The 26,443-nt window shown below is 35.6% G+C and overlaps 2 protein-coding genes across 2 annotated transcripts; one reads left to right on the plus strand and one right to left on the minus strand.

Annotated features, from left to right (window-relative positions):
- Positions 1-2,197: 2,197 nt before the first annotated feature.
- Positions 2,198-2,623, minus strand: LOC141618171 (uncharacterized). The gene has a single exon (XM_074435279.1). The coding sequence runs from the start codon at positions 2,621-2,623 to the stop codon at positions 2,198-2,200; it is 426 nt and encodes a 141-aa protein (XP_074291380.1).
- Positions 2,624-11,750: 9,127 nt separating this feature from the next.
- LOC141618172 (protein FAR1-RELATED SEQUENCE 5-like) lies at positions 11,751-15,818 on the plus strand. Its single transcript, XM_074435280.1, has 5 exons — positions 11,751-11,757; positions 12,905-14,073; positions 14,525-14,696; positions 14,970-15,040; positions 15,792-15,818. Exons 1-5 carry the CDS (start codon positions 11,751-11,753, stop codon positions 15,816-15,818), a joined length of 1,446 nt encoding a protein of 481 aa, XP_074291381.1.
- The last annotated feature ends 10,625 nt before the right edge of the window (positions 15,819-26,443 follow it).

A 26,443-nucleotide genomic window follows, 5' to 3' on the forward strand; every position in this document is an offset into this window, starting at 1 on the left:
CATCATAGCCTCCATATCCACCATAACCACCACCTATGGCCTCCACTCCATAATCCGAACCACAATAATCTGGACCGGGCTCATAAGTATTTGCATCAAAACCCAAAGAAGACGGAAACCCACCCTCGTGCCAAGTATATAATGAAGAGTGAGGGCCCTGTTGGGGAATAACCCCTTGCCTAGCAAAGTGATCATAAATGGGGTACAAAACAAGTCTTTGGTCATTTTGTATGGTGGTCATGTTAAGGCTTAAGTCACGCATCATATCCACTAAATCATTGTTAGAGGTGGAAGGAGGATCATTAGAGGATTGACCTCTTTCTTGTCTCACAATAGTGAGTGGATTAGGTGTCTTCGCACCGGTGTCTTCGCACCTAATTTCAAGAGATAAGTGGGGCTTTCAAAGGGGGCACCCGCTCGACGGGGTTTGGTGTGGACAATTGCCTTTAATTCGGAAATCTCACCCGGAAGACTAATAGAATCATTCCTACCAATTTTCCAAATCATATTGGGGTGAGAATTTCTAAACCAATTCAAAGATAGAAAATATTCATAATCAAGTCCGTCACCCGCCTCCCCCGATGAAAGCAAAGGTTGCAAATGTGTGGTCTCTTTGTTAAAACGGCATACCTTGTTAGCAATCCTAGTTACCAACCCACCCAAGACTATCTTATTAGTGGATGGGTTATATTGTTTAGTCAAATGAACCACAAAGTGGTAAGGGAGATTAATCCCCCAATTCTCACCACCATCAACATTTAAAAATGCACCCAAAATTTCTACCTCCAACATCCTCACCGAGTGAGGCTCATTTCTACCCAAAAATGTCCAACCCATGAATCGTTGCCATATACAAATGGTGGGGTAGTGAATGTATTGGTGAGGTACATGATTCCAATCAACAAATGGGCGATGGGAAATGACATTCCATGTATTCTTGGGGTTATAATGGGAGGGTGACTCAATGTGTAATTTCTCATGTTTTAATTGAAAAATGTCCGCAAATGCACCAAGAGTCATCCTATGGTCTTCATTAAACAACCGGAAACTTATACCATAAATAAAATCCTTCTTCTTTGACTTGTGAAATTCAAAAGAACTCAAGGGTGAGTTCGGGGAAGGTCTTATAATTCATAATGTATGCAAATTTCATGTCAAGACCCTTAAACAATGATTTAACATGCTTATCAAGACCAATATTCTTTAAGGAATCATGATTAATGAATTTGGTTGCCTTCATACCTTTGGCTCTCAAAGAAACCCAATTTTCCCATTGTCTCTTAGTAGTGAAGATGACTTGTGGGAAAGATGAATCATGCCATTCCGGTGTTTCTTGCATCTCGACATCCTCCGCAGCATGGGATGCCTCCGCTTCACATCTCCTCCTCTTTGAAGGACCTTGTTTGCTTGATTTTTTAGGAGCCATGAAACTTCTGAAATTTAAGACAAAAATTTCACCTCAAAACAAGCATATAATCATCCAAATCAAGCATAATAGAATAAATTAGTGAACTAATTCATCCTACAAATAATAATAGAACATATTAAAACCAATTTCTAGCATAAATGAGTGACAAATCAAAAACCCCCAAATTGAGTTAGGGTTTGAGAAATTGGGATTAAAGGGGATTAAATGGATGAAATCAAAGAGAAATGAGGTAGAAACTTACTTGATGATTATTGATAAACAAACCTTGAAATCTTGTTGATGGAAGTGGTACTTGGTGTGATTTTGAGTGAGAAATGAAGAAAAATGAGAGAAGAAGTAAGAAAGGAGTACCGTCGAAATGTTTAAGAAATGAAGAACTTTGAGGATATTCCCGCATTCTAATTAAAAGCCACGAACCGAGGGAACCATGTCCCCGATCGGGAACACCCCACCCGATCGGGGTTGACCAGTTCTATGCGTTGACTTTCCTCACTCCGTATTTCTTATTCCTTGCTCCGTTTTTGAAAGTTAAGACCCCGAATGGGGTTTCTTACATGGGAAAGCGTGCACATCCTCCTTATAACCTTCTTCTCATCTTCAATCACCTATAAATCACAAATCAAATTACCAAATAGTCTAGAAATTATTTCTAATTCTACGAAAACATTAAATTTTTCAAAAATTAAAAACAAAAACAAATAAAAACATAGGTTGCCTCGTGAGAAGCGCTGATTTTATGTCCCGCACGACGTAAGAAGCTTGAATGAGTTAAGCTTCCATAGGTAGAGGATTCACGGTGACCTCCTCTACAACTCCAACGATCACATTCTCATGATAGACCTTCAAACGATGGCCATTTTCTTTGAATTTTTCTCCATTGGTGGTCATCACTTCAACGGAACCAAACTTGTTGATATTAGTGACGGTAAACGAACCGGACCACCTTGATCGCAATTTTCCCGAAAATAGCTTGAAACGGGAATTAAATAGCAACACCTTATCACCGATCCTGAATTCTTTCTTAAGAATCTTCTTATCATGCAATCTTTTCGTCTTCTCCTTATAAAGACGAGAACTTTCATATGCTTGCAAGTGGAATTCATCAAGCTCATTGAGTTGCAATAACCGTTTCTCTCCACTTAGCTTGGCATCCATATTTAGCTCCTTGACCGCCCAATATGCCTTGTGCTCCATCTCAGCCAGTAGATGACAAGCTTTTCCATAGACCAACCTATATGGTGATGTACCAATAAGTGTCTTGAACGCGGTACGGTAGGTCCATAAGGTGCGTGTCATCTAGCTTCATGCTCCAATCTTTCCTTGATTTGACAAAAACTTTCTCAAGTATGGACTTGAGCTCACGGTTGGATACTTCTACTTGGCCACTTGTTTGTGGATGATAGGCCAAGCCTCTTCTATGAGAAACCCCATACTTTGCAAGCAATGCATCAAGTTGTTTCTCACCAAAGTGAGTACCACGATCACTAATAACCGCTCTAGGCACACCAAATATTGGGAAGATGATCTTTTTGAACAAGGTAATCATGGCTCGGACATCATTGGTGGGAGTAGCAATTGCCTCTACCCATTTAGAGACATAATCAACGGCGACCAATATGTAACGATTACCTCTTGATGTAGGAAATGTCCCTTGGTAATCGATACCCCACACATCAAACACATCTACTTCTAAGATACCATTCAAAGGCATCTCGAGCCTCCTTGAAATTGAGCCCGTCCTTTGGCAAGCATCGCATGCCATCACAAAATTATTGGCATCTTGGAACATGGTAGGCCAATAGAAACCGGATTGCAACACCTTTGAAATGGTCTTGGATGGTCCATGATGACCACTATAAGAAGAATAATGACATCCTTCTAGCACCCCTTTCACATCCCAATGTGGGACACATCTCTGTAATAGCCCATCGGAGCAATGTTTGAACAAATAAGGATCGTCCGAAAGGAAGAACTTGGCATCATGTAAGAACTTCTTCCTTTGTTGATATGAAAGGTCGGGTGATAACTCCTTTCCAACTAGAAAGTTGGATATGTCGGCATACCATGGAGTATTGGCCTCCAACATCATCAAGGAGTCATCGGCGAAAGAATCATCAATAAGTATATTAATACCTCCATTTTCATACTTCAATCGGGATAAGTGATTGGCAACAACATTTTCGGCCCTCTTTTTGTCACGAATCTCAAGATCAAATTCTTACAAGAGCAAGATCCATCTTATGATCCCTGGCTTGGCCTCTTGCTTGGCTAGGAGATGCTTCAAAGCGGCATAATCAGTATGAACAATGACTTTGGACCCAATCAAATAAGAGCGGAATTTGTCTAAGGCATAGACAATGGCAAGTAGCTCTTTCTCCGTGGTGGCATAGTTGATTTGAGCCGCATCCAAGGTCTTGCTAGCATAGTAGATAGCATGGAGCACCTTATCTTTCCTTTAGCCTAGCATAGCACCTAATGCATAGTCACTTGCATCACACATGAGCTCGAATGGCAAGTTCCTATCCGTTGATTGGATTATAGGTGCGGAGATCAAAGCCTTCTTAATACTATTAAAAGACTCAAGACAATCATTAGTAAACACAAATGGAGTATCTTTTAAAAGAAGCTCTGTAAGGGGTTTGACAATCTTAGAAAAATCTTTAATGAAGTGGCGGTAGAATCCTGCATGGCCTAAGAAACTCCTTACACCTTTGACATTTACCGGTGGGGGTAGTTGTAACACCCGCTCTTTTCGTAAAATGGTTTTAAAATACTTTAATTGCTTTATTTAAAGTATAATATTTTTGAAGGCCAAATTCTATGGAAAACATAATTTTAGTCATATAATAATAATGATAATAATTCCCGACTCAAGTTATAGTAGGCTTGAGGCATGTTTTCTAGCGCAAAATCGACTTAAAATGTGATTTTTGACCAAGTTTGACTAAGACCAACTACCCACCTTTTTCTCTCTACCTAACCCTTATCCTAAGACCCCACCACCACTTTCTTTCACTAAAATTTCAGCATACATCTTCTTCTTCACCACTCCATTAAACCTCTAACAAACATCAATCTTAAGATGGATGCCATTTCTTCGTTTCTCAACGAAATCCGGTGATTTTCGCGCCTATTTCTTCTTCTCCTTGCCCTCCATATTTCTAGGTAATAAATGTCCCAACTTCCCCCCTATTTAACCTCTGGCCGTGGCTTTTATGGCACGAGACTCCATGTTAAATCGTTCTTTTTGCGTGTAGATGTTTACTCGGACAACCCGGAATAGTTTTGATTCGGAAATGTGAAGAGCAAAAGGTAATGGTGATAGGTTACTCGACATCATGTCAATTTTGTGTGTTTATATGTTGTAGTATACTCATATGTGTGTTAAAGTTTGAATCTTTACATGTTTTACATGTTTATTGTTGAATAAGTTTGTATGTGAAACCATCTTATGGTTGTTTGAGAAATTTCTAGTCTTTTGGTTACATGAGTGTTAATATGGATGAATTGGGTTAGTTACATGAATGAATTAGTGAGTAAACCATCTTGTTCATGCTTAATATTTGTGTTTAATTATATCATGAAATTGTTAGTTTGTAGACTATTGAGTTGAGAACAATTGGGTAAAGTTGGTTGCTTGGATATGTAAACTATTGATTTCCGTCTCAAAGTATACATATGAAATTCCTTGTTAATTACATGTTATTATTTAATTGAATTGTAATGATAATATAAGATTGATTTGGGGATAAAGATGTTGTTTGTATGTCTTGCGGGAAGCACCCCATTGCGGTTTCAGCCTGACCAATTTTCGTAAAACGGCCATAACTCCTTCGTTACTTGTTCATTTTGGGCTTATGACCTAACATTAGAACCGTAAGAGTCACCTCCAATTGGTTTCATATTATTTGCAGGTATAGAACTTGAGTTAAGATCGATTGAAGATGAAAAGAAACAATATTGTTTGATTTATTCGAAATAGGCAAAAAACGGGAAATGTCGGAAGAAGGGTGTCCCAACCTAAGATGCCATAATTCTACCTCACTGATGACATTTGCGGTATAGAGATGGACCTCAGCTGATCGAACACCCGTCAAATAGTATAATCCCTCGATTTGTTCACCCACATCAATCACCGTCTTCGAGGAACGATCCTGAATTAGACATAATTGTTGAGAAAATTGTATAATCAGAGACGAGTCGAGCAATAAACTTGAAACAAATATTAAATTACACTTTAAATTCTTAGCATACAGGACATTCTGTAAAGTGAGACAATTAGATAATTGAATATCACCACTGTGAGTTGCCATGGCCGTGTCTCCGTTTGGAAGGCCGACACTCACAGGGGTGATGTCGTGTAAATTAATAAATTTAGTAAGGCATCCTGACATGTGATGGGAGGCCCCCGTGTCAATAATCCAAGACAAGAAAGAACCATTACCGTTTAAGTGATCAGCGGAGTCGGGCTTACGAGATTACCACTATTGTGTGATTTCCTCAAGTTCCTTGGGACTGAGGTTATTGAGATCGAGCCTGTCGAGAGTATTTACCGGAGGACGAGAGGAAGAGGCGGTATTACCGGTAGGTTGTGCGTGACCAGTGGCCATGTGCACACGAGGAAAGGCAGGAGCAGAGTCCGTGGTTTTGGGACGTGAAGAGGAAGCAGCCGTGGAGGCTTTGCTTTGTGCCCATCGAGCACGGCCTGCCTCTTCCAGAACAAACACAGCCTGACTCATGTCGGTTGCATTGGGTGGGAGGTAAATACGGTCTCTAGGTCGGTCACCCCACCACTCCGGAAAATTCCTAGTCACCCTATAACAGACCTTTAAGAAATGACCCGGTCTCTGACAAGCAATGCAAAAAGAGCGATTGTCTAGGTTATTGGGTCGATCAGTGCGAGTCTCACGATGTCCCCCTGAAGGTTTATGACCGTGGTTAACACGGGCTGCAAAAGCCATAGGGTCAGGTCTAGACTCGGTTTTGACAGGGTTGAGGGATCGTACTCCTTCTTCTTGGAGTAATCTGTTGTAAACAAAATCAAGACTAGGAAGGGGATTAATACCGAGGATTTGGGAGCGAGCATTATCGTATCGATCATCGAGGCCCATGAGTAGATCACGGACCCATTTCTTTTGGCGACGAGAATCCATAATGCTCACCCAGTCATAAGAGCACGGGTTGCAAGAGCATGATGGAAGCGGATCGATGTCAAGAATTTCGTCCCAAAGGGAGGTTAACCTTCCATAATAAGCCATGAGAGACTCAGTTGGTCCTTGACAGCACGCAAGGAGTTCAGCCTGCAAACGATAAACACGGGCATCGTTGTTTTGACAAAAGCGATTTTTAATGTCGGTCCATACCTGCTTAGCCTCAGGACGAAGAGAAATAGTTTTTTCGGATCGAGAAATCGATGGAATTGAGAATCCATGCTGTCACCAGGGCATTTGTGGACCGCCAGGACGGATATGTGGCTGCCGTGGTTGCGGGTTTGGTCACGGTGCTATCGAGATATTCTCTCTTCCCTTTTCCAAGCAACGCAAGGAGAAAAGCTCGGGACCATTCGTCATAGTTGTTGCCATTGAACACGATTTGGGTGATATTATTGCTCGGATTTTTGATTTGAATATAGGAAACGTTTTGTGATTCCGAAGGATCGATAATTTCGGTGTTGGTGGGATTTGTCATCGTGAAATTTCGAGAAGAGAATAGGAGGCGTAGTGAATGAAATTTGAATTAGAGAAAAGGTAACCTAGCTGATACCATATTAGAATTGATATGTCGATAATATGCAAAGTATATTGTATATTCTTGTGTGTACATATGAGTATGTTCTATCTATATATACATGGTTTACACGATATTTACGGAAGGTGAATAATATGCTACCGGATAGTAAATCAACATATATGATCAGTGAAGATTGTTGCTCTAAATAGATGGTAGGAGCCGTTTGGAGAGCTAGCCGTTGGTTGATGGGTTTGGGCTCGTGTGGACTCGTATTATATAAAATTCCCGCATATAGATTTATTTATTTTTTCGTGATTATTTATTTAAGTTGCAAAATCTCATGTTGTTACCTTCTTAATCATATTTTATATATTTATTCTATTATTTTAATTTTTTTCCATCCTAATTAAGGCGAAGAACAATCTTTAAAAAAGAAAACAGAAAGATTCAAATCACACTTTGCATGACCAACATGATTTTCTTATTCCAAGTTTATTTTGACACAAATCAATAAGTTTATAATCAATTCTCCACTTTCACTAATTCCTTGTGGAGCAATCAACTTTGGCAAAATGGAGCAAGGAATTTTCGGTATCATATATAATGCGATGATCTATCTGCCGAAAACCTCCAAGAGCAGTCATATGTCCTTCATCAAATTTAATATCTATGAATGGCAAGCAAACAAAATGTCTATTATCTTCAAAGCTGAAATAAAATGATGCTCCTTCATCCAGGATAAAGTCAACCCTATTTTCAAAATAGAACGTAATTTTAGGTAGGTCATGTAAGTTGCCATTTGTAAGCACCCAACAAAACTCAAATGCATCTCCAGGGAGTCTCGATCGTCGCAAGTTAGTGATATTTCTTCGGATGTAGCTGTTTACGGCTCTAGTAAAGATCTTGTACGCCTCTGAGATAATCACGCTCATTGCGACACTTGAGGTGTGTTAGCGACACATTGGTTAAGAGATCCGTGGTAACCACAAAGTTACAGGGGATAAGTAATTCTAATAAACCAAAACTTTAATTAATTTGATGTGTAAATAACACTTTAATTTTTAAAATTCTCACTCTTAAAATTTTATGCTGGTTTCCTATAAAATTATTGTGTAAATTGTAATAGAAATGGTTATGCACTAGGTTTAATTAAAATCAATAAATTAGATGCATAAATTATATTGTAATTTTGTTTATTGAATTCGTATAAAATTTAAAAAAATAAGATACATTTCTATACCTGTGTCTATAATACATCCACCGCTTGTATCATTTCTAGTTGCGAAAACACTAGGAGGAATTCGTAGTCTCTGGTTTGCTACAGAGATGCCTTGAAGATTTAGGTAATATGAATGAGGGTTACGTGCATTTCTGTATAATCTTGTGGTTTTTAAACTTGTCGTTTGCTCAGGTAAAACATCGTTTCCAAATCGAAGGTACATTGGTGACCGGTGGTCGGTGTACTGTCTTTGAAAGCAGTATGAGAACTTTCCGTTATAGGTAGATTCTATGTGCTTTGTGAAGCTGTAAAAGCCATAACCCATTCCCATAACTCCACTAATCAAGTTATTGGGTTCATGATCTGTAATTGAGTACTTGTGTTAGAAATTTCTTTAGTCACCACATGTATATACAACGTTATCATATATATATATATATATAGTGTTGAGATCTTATAAGTCCACCTTTAAGGTGTGAGTCCATAAGTCCCATTTAGGGCCAATGGATGAGGAAGATGGAGAGTTGAGATTGGAAGCAAAAAAAGGTGATTAATTAGCAAAATAAACACTCTCTCTCACTACCTTAACTAATCCACCCTAATTATCACTAATTTCACTATATATAATTTATTATCACACCCATTTATCTCTCATCTCACACAATTCATTCACCTTCTCCATCAAAAACCCAATAAAATCAAAAACCCAACAAATTCAAAACCTAAAAATTCAAAAAAAATTTCCCCTCTTTTCCTCACCCACCCACCCCCTCACCCGACACCACCATTCCCGACACCACCACCATCTGCCGCCACCCCCACCACCCACGACACACCCACCACTGCCACCGTCACCCTCTCTTTCCTTTGCCACCTCTCCTCCTTCCATCCGCGACAACTCACCACCACGACCACCGACCACCGACCACTCCTTCCTCCCACCGCCCCACAACCACCACTCACCAGCTCCGTCCTCCTTGCACCCCCTGCCACGCCGACCACCTGCTACCCACCCACATTCCGAATCCACCTCCTCACAGCCACCTCCCCCACGACCACAACCACCGCCATCCTCACGCCTGCCTCCACCACCAACACTCTCTCCTGCCGCCTGCCGCCTACCGTCCTCCATCAGCCATTTTTGTCCCTCCGCCTGCCTCCTTTCGTCCTTCATTTCTCTTTTTTCATTTTTTTTAATGTTTTGATGGTGGTTATGTAAAATGGTCATAATGTTGTGTTTTGTACTCCGTATTGTTTTTATTTTTCTTTCCCTTTTTTGTTTTTGTTTTTATTTTATTTTTTTAAGTTTTTGTTTTAAGTTTTAGATTTGTTTTTTTGTTTTTTTGTTTTTGTTTTATGTCATAAAGTTAGATCTATCTTTGAAAAGTTAAGTTTTTTTAAAATTTCATATGTCAAATATCGTCTTAATTTATATTTTTTAAAATCTCATATTGTTTAAATTCGTCTTGTGTGCTAAAAATTACACATTGTGTGCTAAAAATCTCGCATTTATATTTATATTTCGTTTTTTTAATTTATTTTGTTTAAATTTACCTATTGTGTGCTAAAAATTATGCTTCCAATGATTTCAAAATTCAAATTTTGAAATTCCCGCCTCCAATGTTTTCATGCGATATTTTTACTCCATTTTATGCTTGTTTCTATTAAAATTATACTTATTTCAATTAAAATTACACTTTTTTCTGTTAGAATTACACTTTTTTTTGTTAAAATTACACTTTTCTCCATTAAAATTACACTTTTTTCTGTTAAAATTATACTTTTTTCTGCTAGAATAACACTTGTTTCGGCTAAAATTACACTTTTTGTTGTTAGAATTACACTTTTTCTGTTAGAATTACACTTTTTTTGTTGTTAGAATTACACTTTTTTCTGTTAGAATTACACTTTTTTTCTGTTAGAACTACACTTTTTTTTGTTAGAATAACACTTTTTTCGGCTAAAATTATACTTTTTGTTGTTAGAATTACACTTTTTTCTGTTAGAATTGCATTTTTTTCTGTTTAAATTACACTTTTCTTCATTAAAATTACACTTTTTTCTGTTAAAATTATACTTTTTTTTTTTGCTAGAACAACACTTATTTCTATTAAAATTACACTTTTTGTTGTTAGAATTACACTTTTTCCTGTTAGAATTACACCTTTTTCTGCTAGAATTACACTTACTACTATTGGACTAATGTTACACTCTCCATGGACTTGGTCATATTCTCATATTCTCATATTCTCATTAGACTAATGTTACACTCTCAATGGACTAAAATTACATTCTCAGTGGACTGAAATTATACTTTTCTGGACTAAAATTACACTTTTCTGGACTAAAATTACATTCTCCTGGACTAAAAATAACAATCTTATTGGACTGAAATTACACTTACCTGGACTAAAATTACACTTTTAAAAGACTAAAGTTACACTTATAAGTCACTCAATTCACAATGAGTTGTGTTAAAATTGGAAAAATTTAAAATAATATTTGTCGAAAAACTGAGTTACACTCGTAAAACGCAAAATATATTGTAAATTTGCTTCAAATTTTCAAATTTCAAAATAAAATCCGTCAAACCGCAATTTTTTTCTTGAAATTACACTTTTTTCCGTTGAAATTACACTTTTAAAACAGTGAAAGTGTAGTAACATTTGTATAAAAGTTTCAGTCCAAAAAAAAAAATTATGCTCAAAAATTTTTTTTGTGTATAATTAATCCATTAGTGAATGGATAATTAAAGCTAGAGAGATAAAGTGGATTAATTAGTGTATAGGAAACTCATTAGTGTTAAGTATACTTTTTTGCTTTCAATCTCAACCATCCTTAGTGGGATATCCAAGGGATGTAGTGAGGACTTAGGGACTCAAAATATATGGTGGACTCATTAGAACTTTACTCTTATATATATATATATATATATATATATATATATATATATATATATATAGAATTAGGATCACATGAGTCCTACCTAATTATTTGAGTCCATGAGTCCATCGACAATATCACACATGAGTCATAACAATACTGCTTTATATCAAGCTATTAGTAAGGGTATTTTCGTAATTTCCTAAAATTGTTATATAAACCCTATTATCAGCTCAAATTCACCATTTGAATTCATTTACTTTCTCTCTCTTCTCTCTCTCTTCCGCAATCATAGTCTTCATTCTCACGCCGTCAATTTTCCGCGCGTAGTTGTCTTCTTCGCTCTCGTTGTCATCTTCACCTGTGTTCATCATCATCCGTGATTGATTTCCAGCGATTTCTTCAAAATTCGTCTCAGTTGCTTATTCTCCTTCACTTTTTCTTCATCATTCGTCTTCATCTATTTTTTCCTCAGTTTTAACATATTCAATGTCAGGTAATTCATCGTTTTCTGCTTCTTTATTTTGATGTTTTAATTTTTTCCTTCTGTTTTCCTGTTTTATTGCACGATGTTTAATTGTTATTGTATCTTCGACTGAATTCGTTGTGTAATTACTGGTTTTTTGTTATAATTGATGTTATAATTCATCAACATCAGTCACGTATTCATCAATTTGTGCTATTTTATGTATTAAAATCATGTACTGGTTATATACTTTCTTCAACATGTAGTTTTTGCTATTTTTGTTGCGTTAAAATTTAATCTCTGTTTTTTTCATCTTCTAATTGACCTATAACAAATAATGTACTCATTCTCTGTTTTGTTTATCATCAAGTTTATTTTGCATTCACTGCTTGTGTTTACTTCAAGTTTAAATCGCTATTTAACAGTTTCCTTTTGTATCACTTTTTATTCAGTACAGTATCATAACTAATTCTGAAAAGTATCACATTTTCGTAGTTTTTGTTTGCCTGCTTACTGCTCATTAGAATCAGTTTCCCTTATACAATATCACATTGAGTCCTTTACAGTATCATAGGCTTTAGTACATGACTCGCAACTACTTTTTGTGCATTAGTATCACATGTTATGCTTTAGAATATCACATTGAATTCTTTACGAGTATCAAAGGTCTGCGAGACATTCTTGGTCATTTCTCCCTGTGCATTAGTATCACGTGTTATGCTTCAGAATATCACATTGAGTCCTTTACAATATCATATGCTGCAGTACATGACTTGTAATCAGTTTCTGTGCATTTGTATCACATGTTATGCTCCAGAATATCATATGTATTCCTTCAAAGTATCATAGGTTGCAATACGGTTGCGTATTTGTTTTATATTCATCAGTATCACATTTTATGTTGCACAATATCACATGCATTCCTTCACAATATCATAGTTTGTTATGATCTAGTTATATTTGTTATATTTGTATCACATGTTATGCTCCAGAATATCACATGTATTCCGTCACGTAGATTACAGGCCGCAATACGGTTGCGTATTTATTTTATATTCATCAAGATTATCACGTTTTATGTTGCACAATATCACATGCATTCCTTCACAATATCATAGTCTTGTTATAATCTAGTTATATTTGTTATAATTTGTTTACTCAACTTCTCTTGCTGTAGAAAATACTCTTGTTGTCCCTGTGGTACATGTTCCTTCTCCACAATGCATAGACGTTGATGAGGTGCATGCTGGGAATCGTCTTTCTTTGATGGTGACGCCTGGAGGTTCTGAAGAGTGGGTCAGAAATATTGCAACTGAATTTACACCTACAATAGGACAAACTTTTGCTACGTTAGACGAGGGTATACAGTTTTATGAGACTTATGCAATAGCATGTGGTTTTGAACCAAGGAAATCTTCAACGAAAAGGTTTCGTAGTAGTGGAGATATTAGGACAAAATTGATTGTGTGTCACCGGGAAGGATTTAGGGATTCTAAGCCGACAATATTACCCATTACTGGTGAGGAGGAGGAGCCAATGGTCAAGGCCTCTAATCCAAAGAAGACTAAGGTTACTAGGATTGGTTGTAAAGCTAGGATTTTCTTTAGATTTGTTATTAAAGAAATTGACCAAGTTCAAGTGCCATTCTTTGTTGTTGATCAGTTTCATGCTTCCCATAACCACCGTCTCTCTCCACTCAAGTATAGAGAATTTCAGAAAAAATGTAGGAACCTTGCTTTGCAACATAAACAAACCGTTGATAATTGCAAGGTCAATATTGGCCCAACCTCTACTTTCAGGTCCGTCAAGGAATATGTTGATGGCTATGAAAATATTGGAGCTTCTTTGACTGAGTTTAAGAATTTTGGAAGGGAAATCAAGTGTTTTATAGGTCTTAAGGATGCTCAAATGTTTGTAGACCAGTTGGAACACCTTCATGAAACCCCGGAAGGTTTTTATTTTGCCTATGATATTGATCAGAATAAGTGTTTGTTTCGTGTATTTTGGGCTGATGCAGCAGCACGTCGTAATTACGCTCTATACGGTGAGGCGGTGACTTTTGACCCAACCTATTCAACTAATAAGTACGACATGATCTTTGCTCCCTTTACTGGTGTTGATCATCACAAGAAGTCCGTCACTTTTGGCGCTTCGCTTATGTCTAGGGAGAATGACCAGAATTTTAAATGGATTTTCACAAAAGTTTTAGATTGTATGGGTGGGAAGGAACCCCATTGCTTTTTTACCGATCAATGTCCTGCTATGAAAATTGCAGTCCCGTTTGCTTTTACGATTCTCGCCCATCGCTATTGCATGTGGCATATTATAAAGAAATTACCTGAAAAGGTAGGCACGACATTGACCAAAGAGATGACTTCGTCACTCGCCCGAGTTCGTTGTTTGGGATTCGAGTTAGAGCCTTCGACTTCGAAGAGAGGTGGTGTTCGTTGATCGTGAGTTTCAATTGGAAGATAATACATGGTTGCAATATCTGTTTTCCAGGCGGCAACGTTGGATTCCGGCGTATTATCGTGATATTCCTCTTGGTTGTCTTTTAAGAACAACGCAACGCTCTGAGAGCGCAAACAGCTTCTTTAAGCGGTTTGAAAATCCTCATGGCACACTTGTTGAGTTTTGGATGCGCTTTCAAAGTGCTATGGATCAGTAACGCTACACCCAAAAATCTCTTGACAGAGATAGTGATCACTCCCTACCTCAAACCAAAACCCTTCTTAGCCTCGAGGTTCATGCATCGACTGTTTATACGCACGCTCTCTTTTATGAATTCCAACAGCAGTGCATTGATTCTCTAAACTCATGTAGTGCTGGTGATTCTTCAAGGGAGGGCAGTACAAGGTTCCTAGAAGTTGAAGATTCTATCTTCAATAAGACTTACACTGTCGCATTTAATCCTTCAACATTTGATGCAACATGTTCCTGCAAGCTGTTTGAGAGGAAGGGCTACATATGTAAACACATCATCTAGATTTTATCAGGTAAAGGGATCAAAAAGATACCTGATAAGTATCTTCTCAGTAGGTGGACAAAGAACACTAAAAAATGCCCTTGTATGATGCTCACGGTCAATTGTTGGATGATTTTACTTCGTCGGATGTCACTAAGCTTCGATTTCGACGTGCCTGGTCCGAATTCTACTCAACATTAACACTGCTCAAATCTCTGCCTGAAAATCACATAAATGAACTGACTTCATTATCAAGAAATTTAGACAAAATTTCAAGTCTCTGGTGTTGAAAAATTGACTAAACACCAAGAGTTGGAGATGCTCCTTGGGGTTAAGTCTTCATCTGAGGTTCGTATACTACCTCATGTTCAATCAAAAAACAAGGGTACTGGCAAGAGGTTGATGTCCAAGAAAGATCACTCTGTTGCAAAGGCACAAAAGCCGAAAAGATTTTGCAATAATTGTAAACAAATGGAACATCATGATAAGCGGAATTGCCCTAATCCATTTTGTTGATACATCACAACACTCGTTTGATCATGAATCCGGATGTAAGTAATTTGTCTTACACCTTTTATTATTTCAGTTTTATGTTTGCTATACCACGATTCTTTGAAGTGTGACCCCGATAAACAATATCGTAGTCCACGCTAAAAATATCACATTCTATGGTAAATAATATCAGTACCTTGTTACCCACTATCAGAATATACACTTGATTGTAGACAATATCATCCCAATATTAAAAGTTGTCTACTTTGAAACAATATCACAATAATTTAATAACAATATCACTTGTCACTGGCAACATTTATCATTTTTAAATCCCTATCTATTTTCAGAATCAACCAAACAATATCAACACGTGTATTCAAAAATATCACAGTATGTACCCCAACAATATCAAACAACAAAAGGTTTTTTAAATCCTTAGCCTGTGATGTTGTTCCTGAGTATTAATATCACAACAACTAAAACATAATATCATACAACCCTTGAAACAATATCACAGTTTACCAGAAGTTGATCAAAAAGAAGTTATACTTTGTCAAACTTCTTGCTAACGTTATGTCACTGTTTTTGTCTGTTTGTTTTGCAGATTTCTTCACTTGTTGATAGTGATTAAGGGCTTCTGCATGCTGAGGAAGTTTATTTAATATCATCAACTTTTCAGAATCGACTTTTCATTGTTTATACTATTTAATTTTTCCTTGTATGTCATTCCACATGGCATCAATTTTGTATTCTTTCCATTTTGGGTATCAACGTTATAAAAACCGCATAATTACTAATGTCGTTTTGTTGCCATTATTAAATACTATCCCACCTCATTTGAAGGTTTATCACACCTGGTACACAAAAACAATATCATCATAATAGTTAAACAATATCACAACATTACAATTGCTTGTATACGTATTTTATTATATTGTATTATATTGTAAAATACTTCTAAGGAATATCACATCTCAAGTGAAATAATATCACCAGTATTCATAAATATTACCACTACATTTGGATGTTTTAAGGAAACAATATTACAAAAGTATGATTGAAATATCACATTAAATACTAGACAATATCAACCACTGAGTGCAATAATATCACAATTACCAAACAATGTCAACATGTGTATTCAAAAATATCACAGTATGTACCCCAACAATATCAAACAACAAAAGGATTTTTATATCCTAAGCCACTGTTGTTGTTCCTGAGGATTAATATCACAACAACTAAAACATAATATCATACAACCCTTGAAAGAATATCACAGTTTTCCAGAAATTGAACAAAAAGAAGTTATACTTTGTCAAACCCTTGATATATCACAGTACATACTAGACAATATCAACCAGTGAGTGCAACAATATCACAATTTTGTCTGCTTAATAATATCACAACTTATCCAACTAAAAAGGAATTTTCAAACCCTACCCTCTGATTTATTTTAGAGAATAAATACAACAATATCAACATGTTTACAGAACAATATCACACTGAGTACCAAAACAATATCAAAGAGAAAAAGATTTTAAGAACCTTGACTGCTGTTATTATTACTGATAACTAATATCACAACAACTTAAGCAAAGTATCACCCAACTCCTGAAACAATATCACAGTTTACTAAGAGTTGATGAAAAAAAAAGTTCTATTTCCTACCATTGTACCTACAACAATATCACACAACTCTTGGAACAATATCACTTGTTTGTCCTACCAGCATTACATTCCTAGCCCTACTTTTGTCCTCTTCCTCTACCTCTCCCTCTTCCTCTATTATTAGGATTTGCAGTTGTCTTCAGTCGTTTGTACTGGATTGTGGGTGTTTCTGCATCATCTCCACCATCTCCTTTGGATTCAGGTAGTCTGTAAAAACAGAAATGGCATGTTATGGTTCTATGTGAAATTTTTACCTTTGTGTCTGTTGCAAATAAAAGCAGAAACGTAATGCTATGATTCTATATCAGAAATATAAAAGTCGGGTTTTTTGTTTTTACCTTCTGATTGGAGATTTGCGAAGAATGGGTATTTCTGTGTTAATTGTTGGCATTCTAGTAGCATCCTCCTTGGCTTTTGTTTGAACATTGGGCTTCTCTTTTGGCGGACCTTCTGCCTTTGTTTTTTCCTGTTCCACAGTATTGTCCTTCTCAACAACCTTATCCTTGGCTTTTACCTTATTGCCCTTGCCTTTTGCATCTTCGTTATTCTTCCTCATTTCCTTCAATCTATTTAAAAGCTCTCCCTTTCCCGCTGTAAATTCTTTAACTTTCCCAATCAGCGCTGTCCTCATGTTATTTATGTCAGCTAAAAGTAATGCCGCTGCTATTTCTAACCAGTAGTAGCGCCTATGCACTTTCGACTGCAAATCAGCTTCAAACAACTGCCCCTCATAGCGAATCATGTGCATCATTAAGAAGTTTCCGATTCAAGTATTGTTTGCTTCTTTCTTTTGCCAATTGAAACTCGTGTTGACAACATCAAAATCTATTACGTTATGCGCTCTGTCAACATTTTTCCCTGCTAGGAAATCACTCATGTGATAGGCCTACAATAATTAGTTATACTATTAGTCATTATTTTGTCAAACAATCATATTCATTTACTGTATACACTCAACCTATCCTAGCCACAATATCAGACAATTGTATGACATGTCACTAGCAAGAATTTCAATAAACCGTACCACTGAATCTGCAGCCTTGTATATTTCAGTCTGCTCCCAGTTGTCGTACTCTGTATTGTCTAACACTTCAATCGTCTCGGTTTTGAAATTTACACAAACACAGAAGTAGTGTTCTTGCAACACCATCGGAATAAAAACCAAATCTGCTTCCATGTTACATGGAACTGTGTTTCTTCTTATGAATTTGTCCCATTCTTCGAATATCTTTTCCCTCTTCGCTTCTTTGCCTTCAGTAACATCTACTATTGATTCCTGTAGTGTATATATATGTATATATATAAGTTAAGAAATCCTTTACATTTAAGATTTACTACATTTTAATCAACACGTGAATATGTATAAACAATATCACTTTTATGTTTGCTATATCACAGTTTCTGAAGTGTGAATATCACAGTGCATACTAAAAAAATATCACAGTCCATGGTAAATAATATCAGTATGGATGTGGACCAATATCAGAACATTATATTTGATTGTAGACAATATCATCGCAATACTAAAAAATATCAGTTATTTAAAAGGCGACTACTTTGAAACAATATCACAATCATTTAAAAACAATATCACTTGTCGCTGGCAACATTTATCAATTTTAAATCCCTATCTAATTTCAGCATTAACTAAACAATATCAATTTGTGTATGCAATAATATCACACTATGTACCCCAACAATATCACATTTCAAATAAGTGCTATTTTTAATCAAAGCATGAATATGTATAAATCAAAACAGAATGTCAGCTTACCATGTGTCGAATTCCAAAAAACAATAAACTTGTTTCACAGGGTTCTGTGTGCACAATGTGACTCAGAATTAGTGACCAACATTCAATCACATTGTTGTTGACATGTACACTTGGAAGCAACGACAATATATCCTGTCTTGCAAGGTATTGATCATCACTGAACTTGGCAACAACCTCACTGCTCAAAACATTAACACCAATGTTCAAAAATTGTTAGATTAACTGTGACAGTGATAACCAATATCAAAATTAAACAATATCACATATTTAAAAGGTGATCCTTATAAAAAATATCACAGTCCACACTAAATAATATCACAGTCCACGCTAAATAATATCAGTACCCTTCTGAATCACTATCATAACATCATACTTGATTGTAGACAATATCATCCCAATACTAAAAAATATCACTTACTTAAGAGGTGTCTAATTTGAACAATATCACAATCATTTAAAAAAAATATCACATTTCACTGGCAACATTTATAAATTTAAAAGCCCTACTTATTTTTCAGAATCAATTTAACAATATCATACTGTGTATGTAACAATATCACACTATGTACCACAACAATATCAAAATTAAGTGAACAAAAATCAGAACAACATTTTTCTTTATGTGACACTTGATTATATACAATATCATGCTTTTATACCAGTTTCTACTCTAAAACAATATCAAACCCATTAACGTACAATATCACATGACACTAGCAACAATATCACCTTTTGTAATTCTTTTGTCAAACTTAGATATCATTGCAAATATTATCAGACCATTAATAAAAAAAGTTGCAGAAAAATATATGTTTTTAAAGAACCTTTTATTTTTGATAGCGGGGTCGTCCAATAGGCAGTAGTCAATCACTTCTTTCCTCGTAGTCAACAAGTTTGCACACAACGACTTGTTTAACTTCATAAATCTTGAGACGAACTCAAATTTAGGATCAGCCACACCACAATTCAACGTGCATCCCAGGCCATCGGATTTCCCCCTTTTACCGCTACCAACGACACTGGCAGAACCATCTTCTCCAGTAGCTAGAAACGTTTTATATTACAGTATTTAATATATATTTTGTATTTATAATAATAATAAAAAAATTCAATGTAGAAGTCAGTGTTTAAAAATATAACCTTTTATTTTTGATACCGGGGTCTGAACTTTGTTTTTCCCACCTTTTTCTCTCTTGCTTTGTTTTTTCCCTCTTTGTCTTTTTGCCAGCAACTTAGTTAACGGTATACCTTTTGTGGCAGAAAGGTCGTAACTCTCTTCCGGCACCGACTCCTATCTTTATTCAAATCACTCAATACGAGCGTTGTCGCCACCTCTCCCCGTATAACCTGTCTCATGTTTGCATCGCTTAGTTCACAATCAAAAGGCTCACCAACAAAGAACATCATGTGAAACATCATGAATAGTCCACAGTCCAGGTTCAACTCTTTCGATTGCCAATGAAACTTCACATTATTCATTTCGTAGTCCTTCACCTTTAGCCCACTTTCAATACCTTTCCTGTTGAGATAGTCACCATAAAGAGTCGCCTGTATATGATTAATGTAAACAACTTTTCAATTTCAAGCTTATCGAACAAAACCATTATACCATTAGTTATTTGTTTTCAATATTGTACTTACAGCCATATGAGCCATGTGTACGTGCTCCTCGTCTTGGAATTCATCATATTCTCTGTTGTCCAAATAGAACATTTTCTGCCTCTTCAAATCAACACAGATACAGACGTAGTGCTCTTCGTAGACCAAAGGTATGAACACCTTTACATTAAAATAATATTAGGAAACAATTTAACAAAAATCTGAATAAAAATATCACAGTACATACTAGACAATATCATTCTTAATAATAGTTTTTTTCCCTCTGAAGTTTTTTTTGTCTGTTGTAAAATAATATCACCCAGTGTACCCAATAATATCAGAGTCTGTACCAAACAATATCAATGTTACCAGACTTTTAAATCCCTTTCGATTGTTGTTATTTTTAAGAAGCTATAAAACAATGTCAACCATTGTACATAATAATATCACACTGTCAAATATTAGGGAAAAAAAAAGTGATTCATTTTCATTTTTTTGGGAGACAATATCACAATTAAAAAGTAACAATATCACACAATAGTATGCACAATATCACAGTTGATTTTATGAATTGTTTTTAAGAACAATATCAACAGTAATTGCTAACAATATCATACGTAATACATAACAATATCACTGATAAAAGTAGAAATGTCTCACCATATCTGAATTCAAATTCAGTGGCTCCTTAAAAAGAGCTGACCACATGTCCCATGTGTCATATACTGTTTGCTTAAGTTTTGCCAATTCATCAATATTATCTTCATCGAATTTTAAGATTTTTTCTATATCACCCTGTTGTTCATAAGGGCATCTTATCAGTCTCCATAAAACACATTCTACAATACCAAATTTAAAAGATGATAAGTGTGTGTGTGTTTCCATACCGAGTGGGCAATGCCATAGAAAATTCTTGTCAATTTGTCGTTTCCCTTTTGAGCAATTTGGAACTCATTGAGCAATATTGCCCATGCTTCAATTACCACTGCTTCTATCTTCGTGTTAGGCAACAAGGACTCAATATCTTCCCTTTGTATACAATGGAAAGTTCCAAAGTTGCAGACAATTTCTCTATTCCATTTTGCAAAAATATTAGCATATTAGTTATTTTTTTTACACTACTAATATGGTGCAAGTTAAGTCATGTCTTACATTTAAAAAATTGTTTAAAGAGTGACTTACAAATTGCTGAATGTATGGTCCGTAAGGAAGCAATAATCCATTACGTCCTTCCGATTCTTCAACACAGTTCAAATAAATTGCCGCTTCGAACATCGATTCCGATACAAGGATATCATCTTTTGGCAAACCACATTGAAAAGTACACCCCAAATTGTGAGGTACCATGTCGGCCAAGGTGTACTCATGTCGAGTGCAACAAATATTCCCTGATATTTCCCTTCCCTGCTGTATCTAAACTAGCATTTGTTACAATTTCTTTTAATTTAGTCCCCACATTACTATCGCCATTCATTTCATCAACCACAAGTTCTGTTTCAACAGGCTCCTTTTCAATCACAACATCTTTTTCAACTCCCTTTCCTGAATTGAACTGATTAACAGCCTCGTCCAATTGAGTCGCCACTTCGTGAACCTCATTGGCCTTCTCTTTCTCGGCCTCTTTTTCAACACAATGCTGATAAGTTGTATCATGATGAACGTCTTCATTTGTTTTGTCTTCAACATGCTGTGTTACTCCAAAATCAACATTTGGAAGAACCTCCTCCAATTGAGTCACAACATTTGTACCCTGATTTTCCTTCTCCTTCTCTGCTTTTTCCCCTGTAGCAATATCAACCTCCTCATTCATAACCTCATCTTCAACATTCTCGTTATTTTTTCCAACCTCTCTATCAATGTCCTCCTGATTTGTTGAACCATTATTACCCACCTCATTGTGTGCCTCTTGGACAGTCTTCATAACTCCCAAACCTTCATTTGTTTCCAAATTAATGTTTTCATTCAACTGAGTCAACACATTTGTCTCTTCATTAATGTTTTCATTATCTGTTTCGGTGCTGGCTCTAGGAGTTGTAACACGATTCATATCCTCCCTAGCCCGTCCTCCTCCAAAAACAATATTGTCTACTATGTCATTCAAATTTGAATACATATCATAATCCTCATCATCTTTTTTTCCATCATCAGCAGTATTCAAGTTTGTAATATCAATCATTTCTCCACCTTCTTCCTCGTGATCACTGCTGATTTGAAGATCTTGATCTGTACATCCTCCATATTTTTTGTTCAATTCCGCGTACTGAATTTTTAACATGTCAGTCAGTACATCAAACGAGGGAAGCCCTTCTTTTGCTTTCGCCCTTTCATAAGACCTTGCTATCAACCCATCCATAAAGGCATGATATCCAATATCTTTCATGAAAGGCAAAGTTTGTGTATTGGGAGTATCTTGTTCTTGCTTTTCTGATGTATCACAATTATCAGTGTTCTCTTCAGCAGCTTCTTTTTCAGTTTCAACATCTTTACTGAAGTCTTTTGTGGCAGCAGTTTGGGTTGGAATAGTTCTTTCATCTATTGAATTGCTGGGTTTCGTTTTGATGAACTTCTTCATGTTATGTACAAATCTTGAAAAGAACAACTCGTTGTCCCTCTTTATACGCAGATAAGCTTCATGAGCACTCTGCCAAATGACAAAATAAAAATATTAAACAAGAGTATTAAATATTTAATTACAGCAATATCATAATTTATTAAAAAAATATCACCATTATTCTTTAATAATATCACAAAATTACACTTGCTTGTAGATGTTACCTATTTTGTGTGATATTGTTTTACAATATCACACTTTATGTGACACAATATCACTCTATTTGTCTTACTGTGAATCAATATCATAAGCATTACAATTGGTTGCTATTATGAAAAAATATCACAAATAGCCACCATAAATATCACAGTTCGTAATGAACAATATCATAGTTTGATAAAATATCATTATCATTAACAAAATTTAAACTCCCTGGCAGTTTTTAGATTATGGCAAAACAATATCAACCTGGGTTAACAAAAGTATCACAATGTGTTCAAAACAATATCAAAGTAAGAAGAAAAGGAATAGATGTAACTGTAAGGACAACAAAAAGACATTAGTACTTACATCCATTGCTCTTGCTATCATAAGCATTACAATTGGTTGCTATTATGAAAAAATATCACAAATAGCCACCATAAATATCACAGTTCGTAATGAAGAATATCACAGTTTGATAAAATATCATTATCATTAACAATTTAGTCTCCCTGGCAGTTTTTAGATTATGGTAAAATAATATCAACTTGGGTTAACAAAAGTATCACAATGTGTTCAAAACAATATCAAAGTAAGAAGAAAAGGAATAGATGTAACTGTAAGGACAACAAAAAGACATTAGTTCTTACATCCATTGCTCTTGCTTTGATTTCTTTATCAGTTTCAACTCCGATAGGCAGCTTAATCATGATGTAGCCCTCTTTTCCTTCAGGTTCAGCTTCATCATCATCTTTCTCAGAGGTTTGTGTAAGTCTCATCTCCGGTTCTTCTGAAAAATTAATCATCTCTTGTTAGCAACTGAAATTTTATCTTTATCAAAGACTCAAAGAAAAATACTGTAACAGGTTGAGTACTTAATCATAAATATACATAGGAATGTTGTATTGTCTCCTGACCTTGATGTGATAAACAGATTGGGTACTCAATTTTCGAAATTGGTGCATTCCCCAATATTGCTGTTTGTTTCTCATCTTCAACTCTTGATGCCAGACTCTGATCATCCCAATGTTGGATTAGCGGTAGAGTGTATTTCATAGCGTTGCCCTTAAAATTGAACCTATGGAAGTATGCTAGCATAATCACTAGTAGGCAACCGGTGATATTCGACTTCTTTTTTTCATTCCATCCCTTAATACTAGCAGTCATCTCTTCAAATACATAATCACACCAATCATAGTCTCTAATTTTATTCACATCCGCAACAGACTTAACAAGTTTTAAATCTAGGGTTTTATTTGTATTTGGCGCTAGGAAAATGGACATGCTATACAGAACAAACATTCTCTTAAACTCATCACCAGCCTCAGTACACGCCATCAATCTATCATGCACATCCTTCACATTAATTGGAGCAGAAGTACCTTTCACACCAAACTTCATCCTCCAATCATTTTTCATTTTGGTGTCAATCAGAGTAGTGGCATTCCCCCTTTTTGTGGTGGTTACTTTATCACCTGTCCTGGGTAGTAGAAACATGTCATGGACATCATGCTTTGACAGCAGAAAATCCATCTTTTTTGTTCTAAACATATTGCTAGAACAGTCATATGCTTTCAAGACCCGATTCAGGATTCCATGTGGTAGTTGAGTTACCTTTAACTTTAACAAACCTCCAAATCCAATATCCCTTACAGCGTTTTGTTGTTCTTCATTTAAGTTCTTAATCAACTCAACCAACTTTTTTGGCCTGCACTTAGTCTGAAATTCTGTTCCCTTCTTTTTGGGTACCTTAGGCTGCTCAACTTCTTGAATTGCGACTTCTTTGTTCGTGTTTTGTTCTACCAGCTCCATAGTCTTGTTTTCTTTGTTATTCTTTGTTCTCCTACGTTTATACTTCTTTAATGTAGTATCTTCAACATTATGAATTGCTGCTATTGGCCTCTTTTCGCTAATGGTTATGTTACGTTCATCTGTAACTGCCAGTTCCATTTTCTTGCTAGTAACAATCTGCATTTAAAATTTTATTAGTATCACATTCTGTGCTTAATAGTATTAGATCATATAAACAACGGTATCAAGTTACAGTATAGTATCACTACCAATTCTTAACAGTGTCACACCTTATTTTTTACAGTATCACTGGTTAAAGAAATGTTTCTCAATTGACCTAAACTATCAAAATTAAATAGTATCACTACCTACTCTTAATAGTATCACACTTAATAGTATCAACAGAGAACGAGACTTTCCTCATTAACAAGTCCAAATTTACTGGTTAACAATAGATTTCACATTGAACAATAGTATCACTACCTACTCTTAATAGTATCACTACTTACTCTTAATAGTATCACACTTAATAGTATAAACAGAGAACGAGATTTTCCTCATTAACAAGTCCAAATTTACTGGTTAACAATAGATTTCACATTGAACAATAGTATCACTACCTACTCTTAATAGTATCACTACCTACTCTTAATAGTATCACACTTAATAGTATCAACAGAGAACGAGACTTTCCTCATTAACAAGTCCAAATTTACTGGTTAACAATAGATTTCACATTGAACAATAGTATCACTACCTACTCTTAATAGTATCACTACTTACTCTTAATAGTATCACACTTAATAGTATCAACAGAGAACGAGACTTTCCTCATTAACAAGTCCAAATTTACTGGTTAACAATAGATTTCACATTGAACAATAGTATCACTACATACTCTTAATAGTATCACTACCTACTCTTAATAGTATCAACAGAAAACGAGACATTCCTCATTAACAAGTCCAAATTTACTGGTTAACACTAAATTTCACATTGAACAATAGCTAACCCTATTTTTCGCGATTGAAACAAACAAAACAACTAATAATCATCTCCAACTACAATCGATCATAGTTTTTTGTTCAATGTATCCATGTTATCAACAAAATACTGTTTAAACTCATTAACAACTAAGACACTGCATAAATTTACAACAACAACTTGAAAGTAAGCATTTAAATTCATTAACAAGTCAAAAATTAGTGCTTAAATGCTATTTTTATCATATAATTGAACTTAATTACAGTAATTTAGAACAAAATCAATATGTATAATCAAATTAAAACTGCAAAAGATGAACAAAAATCGCAAAAATGTAATAGAAACTGATTAGAGCGTACCTCGACGATTTTTCAACCTAATTTCGAAATTCAACTGATATTATGCAAAGGATTGAACGACTGATTCTATATTATTGATATCAAGTTGATATCGTCTTTGAATTTTTAGATTTTTGCGGATTTTTAGTGAGATTTTTGAGGGAGTATTTGTTTTTGTGTGATTTTTAGAGAGAGAAACAGTTTTTAAAAAAATGAACGGTTTTGTTTTGTTTTAGAAGTTTAGGCGCCATTTTCCTGTCAATATTCAGCGTGATATTCTTTTGCCTTACGCGTGATATTGTGGATGGACTCATGGACTCAAATATTTAGGTGGACTCACCGGATCC

The sequence above is a fragment of the Silene latifolia genome, chromosome X (genome assembly GCF_048544455.1).
Source record: "Silene latifolia isolate original U9 population chromosome X, ASM4854445v1, whole genome shotgun sequence".
NCBI classification, from domain to species: domain Eukaryota; kingdom Viridiplantae; phylum Streptophyta; class Magnoliopsida; order Caryophyllales; family Caryophyllaceae; genus Silene; species Silene latifolia.